Source organism: Melanaphis sacchari, unplaced genomic scaffold (assembly GCF_002803265.2).
Source record: "Melanaphis sacchari strain LSU unplaced genomic scaffold, SCAv2.0 Contig11_pilon_pilon, whole genome shotgun sequence".
Lineage (NCBI taxonomy): Eukaryota > Metazoa > Arthropoda > Insecta > Hemiptera > Aphididae > Melanaphis > Melanaphis sacchari.
In genome coordinates, this window is record NW_020270469.1 from 3,420,325 (window position 1) to 3,441,017 (window position 20,693).

Here is a 20,693-nt window from a genome sequence, read left to right on the forward strand (position 1 = left end):
AGTAGTAGTAGTAGTAGTAGTAGTAGTAGTAGTAGTAGTAGTAGTAGTAGTAAGTAGTAGTAATACTAGTAGTATATTAGTGTTACTAATATTAGTGTTGATAATATTCTTTACCTCGATCGTCGTGTACGCACGTCATATTTTGTACGTGTCGACTACAAACGATTTCCTCCCGCGGTGCGTGCGCGCGTCGTGCAGTGTCCGTCGCGTCCTCGTTTTTGGGAGAGCGCAAGCCGCAGAACACGCGCCCGACCGACCGACCGCCACCGCCGCCGTGTGTATTATTAGTTTTATTATAATATTGCTACACGGCGACGCTCCAACTCGTACAGTGTTTGCGACGGCCGACACAATGTAACGGCGCGCGCGGGTCCATGTCAATGAGTCCGTATGTACTATATATATATATATATCGCGTATATACATAATATATTGTAATATATAGTCATATACATGGTATGTATATAATATAATATAATATAATACGCTGTCACTGCCGCACGTAAACCACCTCGAGCAATAAGGTTGTTTTTTTTCCTCTCTTCAACTCTTTGAACTCGTCTACGGACGCCGACGATCTTATACGACACCGCCGCGCCGCCGCCGGTTTATTATATTATTATTATTATTATTATTATTATTATTATTATCATTATTAGAGTGCACACGTCGTTGGTGAAAAACTCGACCGGACTTGACCGGACTTTGGCGCTGTAGTGATTTCTCGGAGGGTGGGGTCGTACATATAATAATATGTATATATCTGTTTATAAACGTGAACGATAATTTTTTGATTGAACGCAGATCCGCATAATAAAGGCTAATATTTATGGCTTTAGATGATCGATTCGTAATTGATATATTTAACGACAACAATAATGTATAATATGTATATTATATTATGATGTACGACAAAACGACGGCGAAGAATATTTGTTCTTCATTTACAATTACACGCGCGTTGTAAGAGCACTGTGGGTGGCATAGTTTTATGATTTCTTTTCGGGTCTGGAAAATGTTCTGCACACCACTGCAGTTGAACGCTGTACATGTGTTCACCGTCAAAGTCCTGCAGTTGTGAAAATCCGGCCGGCGTGATTCGACCAAAGAATATTATTAAACCAACGACGCGCCGTCGAAACTCTTTTTCGAATTTTGTAATACGTAGTGTATTCGTATAGGTACCTCATTATTACATAATATAGTTCATGAACAATCTGACATGAAATAATCAGGGTTTAAATGTTTCGTTTGATAAGTCTTAAAAGTAAATAAGGTCGAGCTTTATAAAATTAGGTTTGTTTTCAACATCCCCATCATCGAATTTTCTCGTACAGAAATACTAGACGATATTTCTACTCTTTCACTCACAATTCTTATTTTGTTACCATGTCCCAAGGGTGTAGTTCATCCGTGTGCTTTCGTTATTATGGCGCACGCGCGCTCTATTATAGCGTGCGTTGTTTAGCTTGATTGTGTGTATATTTTTACAAAAAAATTTTCGTCACCCAATCTAATTGGGCGACGCTGATAAAAAATTATATATATAAATATATAGTTACATCTTATACATATACAAGAAGACGTATACTAGTGACTGTACACGACCTACGGATCATTGATCCTCGAACCTACGTGTCGCCCGCAAAGAACAAAGCCTCGGCCGATATCGGAACGAAATCCGAGTAAAAAAATAGTATATATTCCGACCACTTCCTACGCGGCGGCAGCGTATTATACCGACGCGCGCGGACGTAATAATTAATTTTTCTTTTTTGTCCCGATAGTTTGTTTATATACAAGAACATTCTCTCACAAACTCCGCGCGCGGTGAATAGATTTCAATTATCGACGGTTCGTTAGAAATCCTTTGTCGCCGACCGCGCCGGCTTATTTTTATTTTTTCTTACTCCCCGTAAAAAGATAAAAAAAAGTATGTAATAATAATAATAATAATAATAATAATAAATGTAATAATAATAATAAAAACGACCAGTGGGTCCCTATTATAGCTCAAGTAAGCTTGTGTGTGTGCTCTATTAATGTTCATAACGAGGTGTGTGGCATCGACGAAGGTACACTTTATACGTATACAAATTATAGTTAGCCGCGACTCCCGCGAGTCTATTATAATTGAATATAATCGTGTGAAACTCTAATCGCATTTCACTGCAGTCAATATCAGTCGAGTTAACTGAGTCGTTTAGATTTATACCTGTATCGTAGTGAAGCGGCAATCCGTCTTGCAGGGGCGGTCTAGTACATGAATTAAATACATATTAAACGAGTGTAAACTTTCCTCCCGCCGTTCAGATATTAGTACTCCACAGGTCAGTACTAATCTCATCCGCCGTTAATATCGGGATTTATTTTAACGTCCATATATTTATATGCCGATCATACCAGTGATAAGAAATCCGTAAAAAAATAACAATATATATTATATAACAATGCGTGGTATTATTACTTGGCATCGAGATTCCGTCTTTTTTGTGCGTCCTTAATTTTTATAATCAGCGGTTCTATTTTCGTTGGATCGAGTGACCGGCGGCGTTCGAGGCCAACGCCTTGATTGATCCCTCGAAGCCAACGAGACGATTGCCACATTCGAATGAATCGGCGAATTCAAATGGTGTGATAGTCGTGTGCGTATGCGCGCTACGAAGGCCGTCATCGCTAGATCATTTCCATCGGATAATTAAGCGTGATTGTATACGGGAAAACGTTGTTAATAATATCATTACATCGTGATTTTATTTCAGGCTCTCTTGTGTGTATTTTATCAAAAGTTTATTATGAACCAACAATAATATCGATATAGATGTTAAGCAAGAGTAGTAGTGTTATTTTGAAAACGAATATTGTTTTAAAAAGAAAAAAACATTAAGTTTGTTTTCATAACGGAATTCATTCGCGTGTTTAGTGTTTGACCCGCTGTGAAATAAAAAAAAGATTACCTACTTTCCCGTGGGCAGTATTATTTTTATTTTTTAATTTTATAGCCCATCGAATTAACATCACGGCGTTAATTGTTAGAAGACTTGGTTTCTCCACACACGCGACAGAAACCTGTTTATTAGATCAAATCACAATAAACATTTGAAATTGTAATATTGCGATATCTCTTTTTAACTTAACCATTTCTACAACTACCAGTATTATATGCTAATAATGCAATCTAATATTTAATGAATAACACAGACGTTGATTTATTTACTATTTCAATTACACTAATGTACCTATCAACAGTTTTTACTATTTATGTGTACAATATCATTAATATCTGTATAATGGTCATTATATTTGTTTATTAATTCGTAATAATTATTGTGACGTATTTTTTTTTTTTTTTAAGATTATGCTATTTTTATTTTTTTGTGTCTGCAAGTTGGGTCATCAATATTTTCAATGCACGTACTCATCTTTTATTCGACCACCTTTACGTTTTGTTTTTGTTATACCATTATTTACTGCATCATGGTTCTTTATTTTAGTACCTGTGTTTATACTATACAGTTGCACACAGAAATTCATCAATATTTTCTTTAAGCATTGTTTATCTTTTGTGTGTCAGTAGCAACTGGCAAGTATACCTACAAGAAATATTGCCAGAAAAAAATAATAATCAATTAACAGCTACCGCGATGACTTGCAAGTGTCTTAAATAATTTTTGTTCCCGGCGCGTCCGGATAATGATTTAGGTTCCTTCGATAAATGTCACGTGGCTAAGTTTTTACTTCTGTCTATTCGGTGGTATTTTCCACTCTCCCGTTATTAATTTTTATAATTAATTAACATTTTACTAGCACTATTATGTTGTTAATTTATCATGTAGAGACGCATTATATGATTATCGATTAACCAATATTCAATTTAATAGCCGTCCGATTCAGACGAATGGAATGTCCAATAACATTGTTATTGCGAACATTCGTGCCCACAATTGTGTCGCGTTAAAGACGCACGCGAATTAGCGATTGAAGTGGTAATAAGAATAATAGGTAATAATAATGATAATATTATGTCAAAACTCTGCATATTAATGATTGTGGGGGCGTACTTAAATGATAATACGTATTCAACGCTGAAAGAGTCGTGTACACCGCAGCAATGCTCGCGAAACGTAGGTACCTACAAATTACAATAATATTAATATAATAATAAATAACGATGCAGATGACTAAAAACCGTGGAATGAGTGTTCATCATTGGCGTACTAATATCAAACACAGCGTAATTTCGAAGATAATATAAATAGGCGTTTGCGGGTTCTGAGACGCCTGTAATGATGTACACACGTACATGCAACGTATACGATGTCCCTAGATTTGTTCGTGTGAATAAATAAATTACACGGTATGAGGACAAGGCGGTTATAGTTTAGATGGGTAAAATAAAAGAAAAATTGTTTTTGTTACGCGCGCAAGGTGTTGCGACTAAGGGCGTTGAAAATGACCGGGTTGCATGCGGTCGGGGGCAGAAAATCATCATTCGACGTGTGTAACCATTTTAGGGTGTTTTGGGGGTGTGTTCGTGGACCGATGAAGAGAGCTGAAAGATTGTGGTGGACGAGTGATAGACCGCCAGGGATGTATTTTGACATGATATTTAAGTCTCATTAGCATCTAGGAGTGTCTCGGGGTCGTATATAGGTATGTATACCTCTATGTACGCTGCCGCCGCCGCCTAGATTGTATAATATTATAGCAAACGGTGGAGTTAATATCAACAGGCCGGCCTGTAATTACGGATGCCGACGCCGACAATATAAAAAGAACCTGTTGTTTTTTTCCCGTTCGTGATAGCGCGTCCGACACGTCCGACAGATGTGTTACTGTAATATTACTGCGCCACCTCAATGTGTGCGCCGGGCGATTTTACTTTTTCTATCATCTAATTTTAATGATATTCCGTTTCGATTAAAATAATATACATTTTAATCGCAATTATTCTCGTTATTGCGATCAATAACCACCGCGTCGTCATCGTCTGTCGGCACACAAAACACCAGCTATATAATACCTGTAATACCTACCTACTCATCGAACGCGTACGGTCCGAATCCTTTTACAAACTTTAATTTCGTAGACTTTTATCCAAAAGATTACGACTATCATAATACTGTACATATCATACCCCGTTACCGCTTATACCGGAATCGTTCCGGATTGATGCCTTGTATTTATTCGAGTTTTGTCAAGTCTCGCAGCGCACGGCGGTTGGCTGGTAATTATTAGTTAACGTTGCTGGCCGCCGTCGTCGTCGATCAATCTTTCTTCGTCTCGACAACTTCGTATCTACGTTTTGTTAATACACAATTAGTGGTGTACACTGTTTTGAGAGCCATGCCACTGTGTGTTTGTGTGTGTGTGTATTTTTAAACACTCACACGCGTGCGATCTCTAGTCTTCCGACATCGTCTGACCGAGTATCGGTATGTTTGTGGTTTGTGCTAGTGTGTATCATATTATGTGATCGTGTGTGGGTGTGTGAGTGAGTGAGAGAGAGTGAGAGAAAGAGTGAGAGGGTACTCGTGACTGGATAAGAAGGGAAATTATGTGATGACGGGTTCATTGTTAGGGACATATTAAATATGAAAACAAAATATTTATCGTCTGCCGCCATTACAATTTATAATAATAATCACCATAGCCGCGGAAATCCAATTAATTTATAAATATATATATTTTATACCCGGAATGAAATTCTCGACATTTCAACGAGACGCTTTCGTACATATATATTATTATATTACGGTAATATACGTCACTTCTTGTGCCAAGATTATTCGAACAGGCTTGAGAATTCCTAGCACACATTTTTTTTTTATTTGCGCAGTAATTTTTATGTTATAAACATATTGTATACGTGTCCAATTAAATTGACAATTCGTCGAGCGAAGCAATAATACATTCTAGGTCCACGAGGTTGTTGTCCATAATACAGTTTTTTTATTATTTATTAATGTGTCGATGTTTGCAGTCAAATTGGTCATTGTTTATTTTTTTCCCCTTTAAGTTGACGTCAAAACTATTTGTCTGGTGTTTCACACACGATGGCACCCCTGACCCTAGTCCGACCTTCAAAATCTATGTAAACATTTTTATTTTTCCATATATAATGTAACCATCACATTCACAAAAAATAAAAATAAAATTTATTATTACTCTTGTGTTCAATATACCTGTACTGTTATATTATAATCAGTCGATTAAGTGGGAAAAAATCGTAACGGGACTGTAGATACTAAAAAATAAAAATCCCAGACTATATATTATTTTATACATTTATTATACTTAAATCATAAATAAATGTATACTTAATTTAGTTTTATTTTTCATAAACTATGTATTTTGAAAGAAATGTTTTATTTACAATCAGTACTATTTGTACCTATACATAACTGATACAAACTCTAAAAAACTCTCAAACTCAAAAATCAAAATAATATAGGTACATTAAAAACAAAATATATCACAGTTTGTATAAAATTACAAATAATCAATAGGTATATATATATAATTAATAAAGTTCCATAAAACGTGAGATAATATTATTAAGTATATATTTAAATTTGTATTATTTTTTACTTAATTTGTATTTATAAATATTTTTAAACATCCTCACTTTCGGATTTCTAGAATTATGACTAAAATGTTTGCTTGAATTGTTATTACTTATACAACATTTTAAGAGGACTTCCGTAACCTCCACTCTCCTCCACAAAACATTTTTACCTCTGATTAATATGAGTACTGCAGTAATGAATATTATAATAATTATGTAACATTAATAATAATATGAATTTTGCTTGATCTTTGTTGCGGTTACAGTTGTTTACACTATAGAACCTTCGAATATCATCACTATATGTAATATTATATATCATTTTTTTAACATAATAATAATATCATAGTTCAACGCATTTTGACAATGAAAAAAGAAGTATAATTAATTGCTGTCAATTCGTCATCATCGAGTAAAAAAGTGACGTAGTTGAGTTGGTGGGGGTGATGGAGCTAGACGAAAGAGTTTCGAACAGTTGGCGCGCGCCGTGACGACGTGTCGGCGGTCGTCGCGGACGTCCGTTTTGTTGCGCGTAGGATTGGTACGTATAGTGGTGCAAAAAGGGGTCGTGTCTGTCTTTCCTCGACAGATAGAGAATTGGTCCGTTCTTAGAAATTAAATGACGAGCGCGCGTCCAATGGTCAAGTGAAATAATAATAATGATAAAAAAAAAAAAAATAATAATAATAAAATTACACTCCGAGGATATTTAGTTAAATATATTTTATTATTACTATTATTATTATTATAGATATCGCTTCGGGCCGAGCGTATTAAGGCTAGGTAGGAGCCGCCGCGGCAGCTGCTTGATTATACGGTTTGGGTGTTTGTGTGTGGCCTCCACCGCCGCTGCAGCAGCTCACCCGTCCGCCCTCTCCCTCCTATCTACGACACCTCTTTCGCGGCACCGGGAAAATTAAAGCCGTCGTTTCAATATACCTATAACTATACGAAATCATATGTGCGTGTGTGTGTGTGTGTGTTTGTGTATAGTGAGAGATACACCATGTACCAATGTAGGTATATAGTACCTACGATAGTTATTTTATTATTTACAACCGGCGGCGGCGGCGGTACTGAGAAAATATGACATCATTTTTACACGTAATAAATATATAATCATATTATACAGTGTCTTATATTTTTCTCATATGCGTTTTGTCCCTGGAAAAAACGAATATCCGCCCGACCGGCCGAAGGTATTAAGAAGAAGAAGAAAAAAAATGTGTCTCCCCGCCCGCCTGGACTTAATGGTGATTTATCATTGACCGTCGGCGGCATGAAAGCAGAGACGGACGCGAGACCCGGGTGACGATGCCTAAATACCCGGGGACCCCAGTTAGTTTTACATGTCGTAATCCTTTAAATGGGCCCCGTAAACGACACATATTATATTATTATTATATTGTATATTATGTGATAATGTAATGACATCAGTGAAAAGAAACCGCTTTTCTTCCCCTCCGTTCTGCTGCATATAATATATAACTCCCCAACCACCCACACACCAACACACTCTCAAACGCCCATGGTCTGGACTGTGACTTTTTAGCATCTCCTGATTTTAAAATACTTTTCTTCGTTAGATTTCGAACGATTTCATCATCATATGCAATATATTACACGAAATCAAAACTATATTATATACGTACCTATACCTACGTACAGGTGATGTGAATAACAGAATTCGCATACCGTTTCTCGGTGGACGTATATCTGTATAGTGTGAGGTTTGATTCGATAAAGGATCGCAGTCGACGGACGCTTTTTTTAAATGCCCACCGCGCGTCACACTTGCCGCAGCAGTGAGCATCTGTATTATTATTATTTTTTTTTTTTATTATTATTATCGCGTTATTACACGATTCTCGTCCGATTAATTGTCCGTGTCGAATTTAATCCTAAACTAATTCACCGTTTAAAGCGCATACATGGCGGAGAAGATATTCCTTACACTATACCGCGTTTGCTAGTTGCTACAGTGCAACGTATTTTACGAATATTGTAAATTAAACGGCCACCCGCGGTGTTACGTTCAGATTAGCTTATACACGTGTACGTATATATATATATATTATATTAACGTGGAACAAGAGAAGTGATCGTTATGTACGTTACATGTCTTTTTGGCGAGGCTATATTAACGATCGTTCCCGAATGGTGGTCGTTTTATTGCTGTTAAAAGTCTTAAGCTAACGATTTTCCCAATACCCTTCCAATAACCCTTACGCATCATTATTAGTACGCGCTTAAATCTCGACGTATTCATAATCATACTTTTCTCGAATTCTCTCCCTCGTAATATTGGATATTAATATTTTTCTTATCGTACACGTCAGTTCTGTGTGAGTACTTGTGTGGTGAGGGGAGGGAGGTGGTGAACACATGATGGACTGATGGATTTTACATAAAATATTATTATTATAATAATATTATACGTCATCGCACATACGAATGCCGTCGTTCGGCCACGCCCCCGTCCCACCCTGTGTATTATAATAATATTATCTTATTATAATGTGCAATTTACGTAGGAATCGCAAAACACAATTATTATTCATGTCGTGCGCGAATAAAATCATCTACATTCAGCGGTTGTAATACGAGCGCACTGCAAGTAAAGATACTTATAAGTTATAACAGCAGAACAATCCTTTCTACACCCCACCAACTACCACCGCGACGACGTATTATCATCAATTTTCTCGCGGCACCGCGTAGGTATAAGTTTTGAAGAATACTTTGCTCAAATAATTCGACACATTGCAGATCAACCTAACCGATGATTTACAGTCGTGTATCATTTTTCTGTTCTTGAAAAATAAAAATATTTCCTTTTTTATTTTTTTAACGCAATCGATAACGGTCGTAAGTAATATATATATATGTATTATGTATTGTATATTGGTACGTACACACGTACAAGATGTCTTGCATTGTGTTTACACCCCGCTTACAAAGGTATTTGCCACCAATGCCATAATTTCCACAGATTTTTAAACGTAAACAATTTTAACTGCACGAAAAAGAAAACTAAAATACCTGTTAATGATTCAAAAATAAGTTATACTGATCGTGAACGAACCCGCGGTGCTGAGATTGAGAGATGCCGTGTATACACTATAGCTATATAGTATATAATTATTGTTATTATTGCTGCAAGACTCCAGGACTCTATATGTATAATATGTATATCGTGCATTATAATAATAATGTATACGTGTTGTAATAATGATCTGAATGCGTCGTGGTCTCGGTAACAAGATTCGGATTACGTTCCGACAGCGGCTTGACTGCAGTAGGCAAAGTAGTATATTATAGTGGATTGCGTGCCACGCGATATAGGTGTTGCCATTGTTTTTTTCTTATTCATAGCATTATAATACATTTAGCTTATAGTAGTGTGTTTGTGTGTATTACTATACATGTATGGATGGTTAGGCAGATAGGACCAGGGTCGTGGCGGTGGAACGAACGACTAATTAGTCTAAGTACGAATTTGTGTACATGGCAAGGTCGTGAATCGTAATTCATATATATATTAATTTACACATACCATGCATAATGCATATTATATACCTATATAAATATATATTTATGTATTGCATTTATTCAGCACGTTATGGACATTTTCGATGTAAGTGTGTACATAGACTTATATAGGTTGAAACATCGTGTAGAGCTTTGGATGCAAGTAGTTCGTTAAACAATCTTAAAATCGAGAAATCTTCATATAATATTAATAGTCTTTGTATTACGTGTGTATAATTAATTGTATGATGATTCGACTCTAGAATCATTTTAAAATATACCCACAAATCGTGTTAAATAATATTTGGATACACCAAACGTCGCCACAGTCACCGCATATATTATTATGGCAAATAATTCAAAGTCAAAAAACCCGGTCAGTTCGATTTCCAGCTCAAAAGATTTTGCCGCACGTATTATGCGTTGTATTTCCTTTGTCTTTTGGTTTTAAAACGAGTTAGACACCAATGAGTAAATCAAAACTAAAAAAAAATCAATGAATCATAAGTGGTTAAAATATCTGTTAATTTACAGACGATAGTAACATTATACATCCACAATTTTGATCTCTAATAGTCTATGTATAGATGATATAATGGCGTATGTAAAATTTATATTCTATATATTATAGATGACGAGTGACTTCACGGTTTCATCATTTTACGCGTTATGTGTGGTAGAATTTTTAACGATGTGTAGGTGGGGTTAGAAGAAATAAAACAAGAGAAAAAGACGATGTTAAAAAAAAAATCCGCGCATTTCATTTATTATCGGTAACCTCGTCACAGTCTAATCCAACGATGATTATGAAACCGGAGGTGCTAGTTAGCGGTGCGCTTTGTACCGCGCTCTTGACTGCTGCCGGCTAATATCGCCTTGTCACGTTTAATTCAATATCTTATTAAAAATACGATACTCGTCACCCCTCCACCAATTTGAGTGTTTCCACCCCCTCCTCATAAATAACACCTCAGATCTGGGGGTCTTCGTCTACTCGCTTACACTCACACGCACAATAGAAATGACATATTATTATCTCTCTTCTCCTAACGCGAACAATAATAATAATTTAATGTTCATCTGTTCTCTGGTTTGCCGCCGCATAGTGTGCAACAGTGATATACAACGATTATTGTTTCTCGTTGCGATATACTACTCCCCCGCTGCAGCCGTCACTAATATCTTTGGCTGATTATTCTCACGCGTCTCAATCCCCCTCTACTTCATCGTGCACTATAAAACTGCATCGATTTAATTGCAGCAACACCACCTCGGAAAGGCGGTCACGACAACAAATGGACGGACGGTTACATGATAATAATATAAGTAAATTGTACCTGTATTATAATATTTTATAATAATATGTACGGGTATAGTAAGACATTGTGAAGGAGAGAGAGTAGAAGTAGTATATAATATACATACCATACCGCGGGTATACTTTGTGTGTGTTGTGTGTGTGTATGTAATGGGTATAATGATGAAAATTTTCGATTAGTAGTTGCCTCGTTTACGATCATCGGAACGCACACCAGAGACGTTTCGAACAAAAGGACGAAACGAGATCGATCAGAGTCAAAACCATTAGAGCCAACGAGCCTGTATTATTTTTATTATTATTTTTTTTCGTATACACATCGCGCACAGTTCTCTTTGGACAACTATAAGACTGAAGCTAATTAATACGGCTGAGTCATTAATTGGTTCAGCGGGGATCCTTTGTTGTTCAGCCGCTCGTCCCACAGACATTGCTTACCTGCACGGGTAGTATATACACTCTTGTGCCCGTGCATACCAAAACAATACATATCACTTGCGTAGGTACGTAAACTTTTAATTTTTTAACCGTACGACGGTGACACACATTATAATATATTATTATTATTATTATTATTATTATTATTATAGTTATAATGTATACTGTCATTCGTCGCATACCCAAAATTAATAATAATTATATGATATGTTATTATCACAATATAATATACGATCGATATGTATATTATGCGATAGTATTCATGGTTTGTCACGGATTTCATTATTGCGAAATCACAAAAAAATTGCTGGTGCCCTTCATTTGTACATGAAAATTAATGAAAAAACCAAATACACGTTATCACGTAATAATAACGCGGTGTACACGTCACCCAATAATAATCGACCCTACATCGGACGTTTAGTCTCCGGCTGCCTTTAACGAACAATGACAACAATAATTATAATATTATATAACGGACCTCCTCGCCACGTCGTGATATGGTTAGCCGATTTCTGTCGCTTTTGTTGTCTTGTGTTGAACAGTATATCTGTATGACATATTATACTGCGTACCATACAAGAGTATGCTATTATTGCTATTTCGGACCGGTAAACTAAAATTTTACGGTGTTGCGTATATATTATATTTTAATAAACGTATATTATTCTACGGCTATTGCTGCAGGTCGAGCGCATTTGCTGCCTGTCTGTCACGCCACGCGCCGGCTGAAGGTCCATTATAGATCACGTTTTCAAACCAAAAAAAAAAAAAAAAATAATAATAATAATATAAAATATATAAATTTATAATAATATGGTAAAATACTGTATTATTATTATTATTATTCGACACGATAATATTGATATACGTGTATATTATCAACGCGATCGGGTTAACATTGCTTAGTGTAGTATAAATACCTATATATGTATATTTATAGGCATTTCGTACCGTGGATAATATGCCTCCGATCTACATACACGCGTGATATTATACGTAATATAATATTTATATATTATGATTACACGTATTGACAAATAATAATGTACGTATACTCGAAAATATAATTAAGTTTTTTGTCTCCGGCATGTACGCCTAAATATCTACACACTACACAGGGACACGTCTGCGACGCGGTCTCCCGGACTTTTCGCATGGGGGTCGTGAGGCCGATCCTTCCTATTTTTTTTTTTTTTGTTTTTGTTTTTTATCGCTTTTGTCGTCACGGTTACTCTGTGCATGAGTCCCGCACAATTTCCGGCCTCGTTAATAACGTCATAATAGTAATAATATATAATATAGGCAAATCCGACGGGACGATCGTAAAAAAGTTCAATTTTACACACACGCACCACGACCAACACTCGCACAGCAGCTCACAACTGTAGCATAATTTTAATATCGTATGCGTATTATATGTAATATACATTATGTGTATGTATGTGCACACTGCGCGTGTATATTCGCCAGCAGACATGGGCCATTATAGTATATAATAAAAACTAAACGAGATCATATAACCACACCAGGTGGAAGAAAAGATATGAGAAGAAAACCTTTGGAGAATTTTTCGCTTAAAACTAAACAGCAATGTCCGGATTTACAAAGTAAAGAAAATGCACGTATACTGATCATTGGGATTTCACTTTTATTCAAATAACGTTGAACATTTGAATGTTTATATTTTATTTGTCTAAATTTACAAATTACTTCTGAAATTTTCACTCAATACTTTGATAAATTATTTAACTCATCTGAATTTTTTTTTAAATTTTTAAATTTAGAAAATTATTTAGGTAATTTGTAAACATTAAAGTACAATACGTATAAGATATATATGATAACAGTGATTGTTAACGTGAGGAAGAACCGCTAAGACGTGTCAGTACTTAGACACTTAAACTTTAACTTATTAACTTGTTGAATAACAATATTTGATAATTTATCGCATTTTATCCGAGATTAAAAATGTCATTAAAAAATTTAAAAAAATTACAAAATAAACTATAACTAAACCATAAGTAGTCAAAACTGTTCGTTCAAAACTATTAATAATACTTATAGCTCATTAAATTTTTTCCGTATCTGGCAACACACAGAATTCTAAAATTCTGCTCAATTTAAGACTAGTATTTATTTATAACATCAAACTTCGAGGTATCTAATAATTATTAATATCACATCGATATCCGACTTCAATTATTATATCGGAGTATAATATGGAGATTTCCCTCTCCGTGCAACGGTTCTTTTTTTTTTTTATCTAGACTCGTCGGTTTTATCCGGTGCAGTAGGTGTAGGCTGATAATATATATATGCCTATCTATAAATATTTTAATGCATAGCGGGCTCGAGACACTAGCATTATAATAGTACTATTATACGACTGTTGTGCTCGCCTCTCTATCTCTGAATTTGGCTTTTTTCGTCGTGTACCTGTCGGGCGCGCGCGCGCGCGCGCACACACACACACAATTTTGAGAACCCGCGCACCGGAATGTCGGGCTTCGGTGTCGGCGGCGGCGGCGGTAATAAGAAGCGATACGATCAGAGAAGCCGCCTCTGCTGTTTAGTCACACCTGCCATGCGCGGGACCTTTGATGTGGCCGCCGACATGAGACGGCGCGCCCCGCGGCTATTACCCACCGCCGAGGCACGCCGCGTAACTTACCGTAGCGCCGTAACGCGTTGATCGGTTGAGTTCGGCTCGGCTCGGCCGCCGACGCCGCCACCACCGTCCCCGCACGTATATAATATAATAATAATAATAATATTATACACTTGTCGATATCGCAATATTATAATGTTAATTATTATTGTTATACATTACTCGCTGTTGGCATAGAGCAGAAGCGACAAGCAGTCGCGATGATGTTAACTAATGATATTATGCGCAGGATGTCGCCGGTCCGCTATAAATGTATATTAAACGGGCGAAACTCACCACTAAAGATATCCTCTGATCGGTTGAGTTGGACGTATTGATAAAGCAAAAATAGATAAACATAAATTTTTACGTATTATCTCTTAACAAATTATTCCGAGGTACAGCAATGTGTTAATCCTCACGTCTTGTACTCGTATCACATATTATATCTACTATAGTGGTATAGAACTTTTATAGTAGGTATATAGGTACAAATGAGCGATCGTTTGTAATTTTTATAATTATTCATCATTATAATATTAGATATTATATAACATACATTGGTGTCGACGTTCTAGTAATGGTTCAATGATACACGATAGGTATATGTTGTATGTTGACTTTATAATAGTCTTAACGGGTATAGAAGTGGTCATTATCATATTTATAAATGTTTAGCAGTAAATTATTCAATTTAATATCGCCTGCATCTGTATAATAGAACAGTAAAATATAGAGAAATATTAAAAGTTATGAACGTGTCCAGCGATAATCGTCCTGTACCAATGTTCGTACGTAGTGAACGTCATAACTCATAAGCAATATAATATATTAATAATGCACATACATCTGTGTGTGTGATACGTCTACAAAGTATCTAGTTTCATTTATGGTAATTTACGGATGTTTTTTTTTTTTTAATTTTGTTGTTTATCTTGTCTTTGTATTTATTGCGATAAAACCTAAATACGTACTTCTATTCACATGTATTATAATTATTATTTTTAATCAGCCAATTACATGAGTACGTCACTAACAAAAACACTCTATTTATATTTATTGTAATCGTGAAAAAAAATAATACAAATCGTATGCACACGTCATACTCTTGATAGGAGTTTGTTCTTGAAACAATATTTTAAATTACCATACCGTTTATCTCGACAGATTTTTGGTGTATTCTAAAATTAAAACAATTGATGTTATGATAAGAGATATTACCTACTGTACTTGAGCCCCCATGGGCGTTTATGCTAATAAATAAATGAATAAAATAAAACAAACTTATTCTACAATTTATAATAATAACAATATTAATAAAGAACTTCTCTGTTTTACGAAGAAAAATCGTCGAGTCTGGTGACGATAATAATCCGGAATTTTCAACCGCACCATTTCTACTGCCTACGCGGTTGAGCGAAGAGCTGTAATTAGTCACCGGAGCTATTTGAAAGAGCCTCTGTTGTTTGCTATTTTCCAAAACGATAAGCGCATATTAATTGCCACCGTTATGTTCGAGATAGAGAGCTGTTTTTCGCATCAGAATTGTATATTTAAACAAATATAATAATTTAATACTGTGATAATTAAAAATATATATTAAAAGGCATTAAGACAATCGTTTTCTGACCGATGTCAAATTCTTAAAAAAAAAAAAAAAAAATCGTTAAGACGTCCAAAAACAGAAATATTCTCAGGGTACACACAATACCTACACTTAATATTATACACTTCGTCGAAGAAGACCGAAAAATACCACGGATCAAAATAAGTGTGAAGTGACCGCCGCCTCTATAGAGTGATTACCGGACCGTGGCATTGGTCGGCATTACGCGGGGTAGTTATAGTGTATAGTGTTGTTTAGTAGTAATAATCGTGTAAAAACGCGGACACAAAGGAATAAGGAAAAATAAAATACAAATCTTTTGCCACCCACTACTAATGCCGCCTCTGAGAGACGTGAGAGACGTCCAATTAATGGTGTGTGAGTGGTGTGTGTGTGGGGGGAAACGTATTTTTTTCTTGCTTATCAAATGCACATTTTACAATAATTTATACTACCTACAAATATTATACTTATACGTTGTACACATGTGAAAGTGCATTTTTTTTTCTCGAACATAAACTACGCACCGTGCCGTCGGCCTTCACATATTATGCTCGAAAATCTTTGGCTATTAAATCAGAGAGAGAAATAAAGAGAGAGAGAGAGAGAGTGAGAGAGAGACGTTTCGCTTGTCGTTTGCTCGTTAGTTAAATTATGAATTCCTACTATACGCCGTTCGTATAAATTTACAGATTACAAATTAGCTGTGGAATTCGGTGGGTTGGTAGATCGCTTCTTCTCAAGCAATAAAACGCAGCCATGCGCCTGGTCACTGTTTTTTTTTTCTTATAGGTACCTACTTTTTACCGTTTATTAAATTTTTTATTACGTATTTTTATTAATGGCACGCGCACGTTCAAAAAACTTAGTATAAAAAAGTCAAAATCTTGGTTAAGTAGTCTATCCAGCAAATTTGTATTTATTGTTAGCGACAGGGGGGATTCAAGTTCCTCTCAAAAGTTTTAGCAAAATTATTTTTAAAATTAAAAATTAATATAATATATTACTAAACATATCTAAAAACATTACGCAATAATTTTGCCATCCACTTTATCAATGTTTTCCATTTTTAATACATTTTTTTACCCTACACTTCACCACCAAACTGTCATCACAGGGATCGGATGAACAACAATATAAAATTTTGATCTTGATAAATCAACATTTTTAGAAAAAATATCCGCTAATAATTCACTGTAAAAGAGGGGAATGTAATTTTAATAACAAAAGTTTGTATACTCTTACAGTATATTTAAATATTTCAATAATCAGATTTAAAATATATGTATTATTTAAGGAAAGAAAATTGGTATGGCCTTTTGGTAATCACTCATCATCGTTTATCATAAAATATAATATAGTATGATCTCTTCCGCCGAACGTAGCATTTAACTTGAGGACCGTATAGTGGGTTTAGTGTATCTATTGTGCATCGTTTATATGCTGAAGAATTTCTTCCGAGCCTCACATTTGCGAAAAACGACAACGTAACGTCATGTAGTATGTATAATTATAGTTGTAATACAATAATAACAAAAATAATGAATAGCGACCGCCTGCAGTAAAACATTAAAACGGCATGCGTGTTATTATGAGCAAGGACGAAATGTGATTTATTCGTTCGAACGGCGGATTAGTCGCGGTGCTGTTTTATCGGAGTTGACATTTTTAACGGGTTTTCTCGTAAGCGCGTTTGACAAAACGAACCCTTCTCTTGCGTTTTTACGGCCGCCGCGACGATAAGTCTTTTCTACTAGCGATCGTTAGGTTCGTATATCGTATATGTTCGTACCTATATATTTAATATATTATATTTTTTTCAAATATTTTTCGCCATGTTCTCGCGCCGCTGTCCTGTATATATTTTGATTTACGTTTCGCCGTCGACAACATCGCTAGTATTATTATTAGACCCACTAAGACGGTTGGTCGTTATACGTCTGTCTTGTACGTAATACACAACTATACATATTTCATATTTACTTCATGCCACCGTTTTTAATACGTTCGTCGCCGTCAGTCCGTCAATCGTTATATTATTATATTATCAGCCGTGTCCGCGATGCGATTATATCGAAAACGTCTGCGTCTGGAATCGCACGTTTCGGACTGAATCATTCACGGCTGGCCGCGGGTCAATCGATTGTACACACCCGGTTTACATGTAAATTATATTACATATAAAAATAAATATATATTTATATATATATTTGTGTGTGTGTGTGTGTGTGTGCACTGTTATTTAGTCAGACGGTATACATATAATATATATTTTTACATCTATAAAGTGCCCAACCTAATTATGTATATATAAACGGGGCGTTGAAGCTGCGTGTCGTATTGGCGAATCGCAATCGTCAAATATCGCAACGCGACTATATATAGATAGGTAATGCTACTGTGTGTAACGTTATTATGGTGGTTAATAATAATTACCGAACGTTTGGATTTCGTTTCGACGCGGTAGCGGATAATCGATAATCCGGAGCTCGTGTTAATCGGCGCTACAACCACGAATCGCGGACAAAAATCCAGACGAGAGCGTGTCAATAAGACGCGTAAGACCTACACTCTTCGCACATCTTCTCACGGATATTGGAATTGTTAACTTTTTACGATTTAGTATAGTGGTCTTTTCTTGTAGGCTTTATTTCTTTTACAAGACCGATTGATAGAATCACGACCGATCAAAATTTAGTCTCCCCCGGCGCGCGGTCTGTAAACGATTTCAGGATATTATTGAGGTTTATTGCTAGTAACTTTCAGACCATCATCAATATAATAATATATTACTATATGTTATGCATTATAATATATGACTAGTTTTATTAAAAACAACGTTTTTTTTTCTTCTTTTCACAGACACTAGTTCCAGTCATCTGAACCTGTTCAACTCGCGGTCGCAGCCCAAAAAGAAGCGCAAGTCACGCACTGCGTTCACCAATCACCAGATATTCGAGTTAGAGAAGAGGTTCCTATACCAGAAGTACCTGTCGCCGGCCGACAGGGACGAGATCGCGTCCAGTCTGGGCCTGACAAACGCGCAGGTCATCACGTGGTTCCAGAACCGCCGGGCCAAGATGAAACGCGACTACGAGGAGCAGAAGAAGGACCGTGAAACGCTAGCCGCGCTCAGCGAGCACAAGATATTCTTGGAGACGGCCCAGAACATGGGAATACTCAAGAAGAAACCACAACCGTCGTCGGCGGTGGCGACCGCGTGCAGTTCGCCAACCGATCACCTGTTGCAGCAACAGCAACAACAGCAGCCGGTCAAGTACGACGAATGAGCGACTCTTTAGTTAATGGTTACTATTGCGAGTGTATTAAATTAATTATTTTATGAGTCGTCACCAAAAAACTGTGCACTAACCTTGCGTGCAGCTGCCTGGTACTCGTAATATATATTTAGCTTGTATTCATTTTACGATTAATATATATCATTTGAAAATAATAGTAACGTTCCTCATAGGTTTTCTTATTTTTCTGAAAAATAAACAATCTTAATGAATATGCGGTACATCTCGAAGACGTACAGTTAAATCCACCGAGTCTTCCGATGACTGCAACTTCTATTCAATGTGCATCAACCGTTAAAATGGTCGACAATGATATCGAGATCTCATTTCTAATTTTTTTTTTACATAATATGGTACCTAGTAGATATGGTGTACCGTATACGATATCGGTGTGTAAAATATAATGTTTCACGTCCCAATACTGTTTAGTATTCATATCAAATCAGTCGGGAACGAAAATCAAAAAAATTAAAATAGCATGTATTTCACTTGCTATGTATATAAAGGGTATGTAATAACGACTAAGGGGATGAGGTGGAGATAATTGTAATGCCACAATGCTAGTCCGAAACTACCGGACAAGAAGTTTAATAATTGACGCTTGCGTCCTAGTCTTTCTCACTATATATTTTATATATGACTATTATATTATTATCATTATGTATAAATAATATATGGAATGTAAATTAATAATCTAAATAGACGTATTTAATAGAACAATTTTTAATGGTAATAATATTGATATTAGTGTGTGTAGAGTTACATGATAATAATAATAATAATAATAATTTGATGGGAAATTGATATAATAATATTATAATATGCATATTTTTAGTTATAGCTTTCGTCATTTTTAAGAGATTGTCGTTAGTACAATAATCATAATAATCTTCATTATTATTATTATTATTATTATTATTATGTGTGTAGTTACTATAGCTATATTATATTTATTATATGCCAATAAGCTGTGTATGACCATATTGTTATATTAATGTTCGGTAAAACCAAATTAGATTTAAGGAACTAGATCAATTGATGTACATTATTATATATTATTATCCTTATTGAAAAAATTTAATTTAATTTTTTTTTTTTGTACAAACGCGTTGGTCTAGACCAGCGACCGCTAAATGCACATACAACTTGTATAATATATTTTTAGATTATTCAAACATTATAATATTGTATATGTGTATCTAATTTTATAAATGATCCGTAATTTATACTTACATATTATACTAATAAATTGTTCATACACTATTATTATATTATACAATATA

At 35.5% G+C, this 20,693-nt stretch overlaps 1 protein-coding gene across 2 annotated transcripts in view; it reads left to right on the forward strand.

The window, feature by feature from the left end:
* Window positions 1-19,759, forward strand: part of LOC112604330 (homeobox protein Hox-B1-like) — a 53,565-nt gene extending 33,806 nt beyond the window's left edge. For both annotated transcript variants that reach the window (XM_025353306.1, XM_025353305.1), the window contains one exon: window positions 18,974-19,759. In XM_025353306.1, coding sequence (XP_025209091.1) covers window positions 18,974-19,401 — 428 coding nt within the window. In that variant the 3' untranslated portion in view covers window positions 19,402-19,759. The remainder of the gene's footprint in view (window positions 1-18,973) is intronic.
* Window positions 19,760-20,693: the final 934 nt, after the last annotated feature.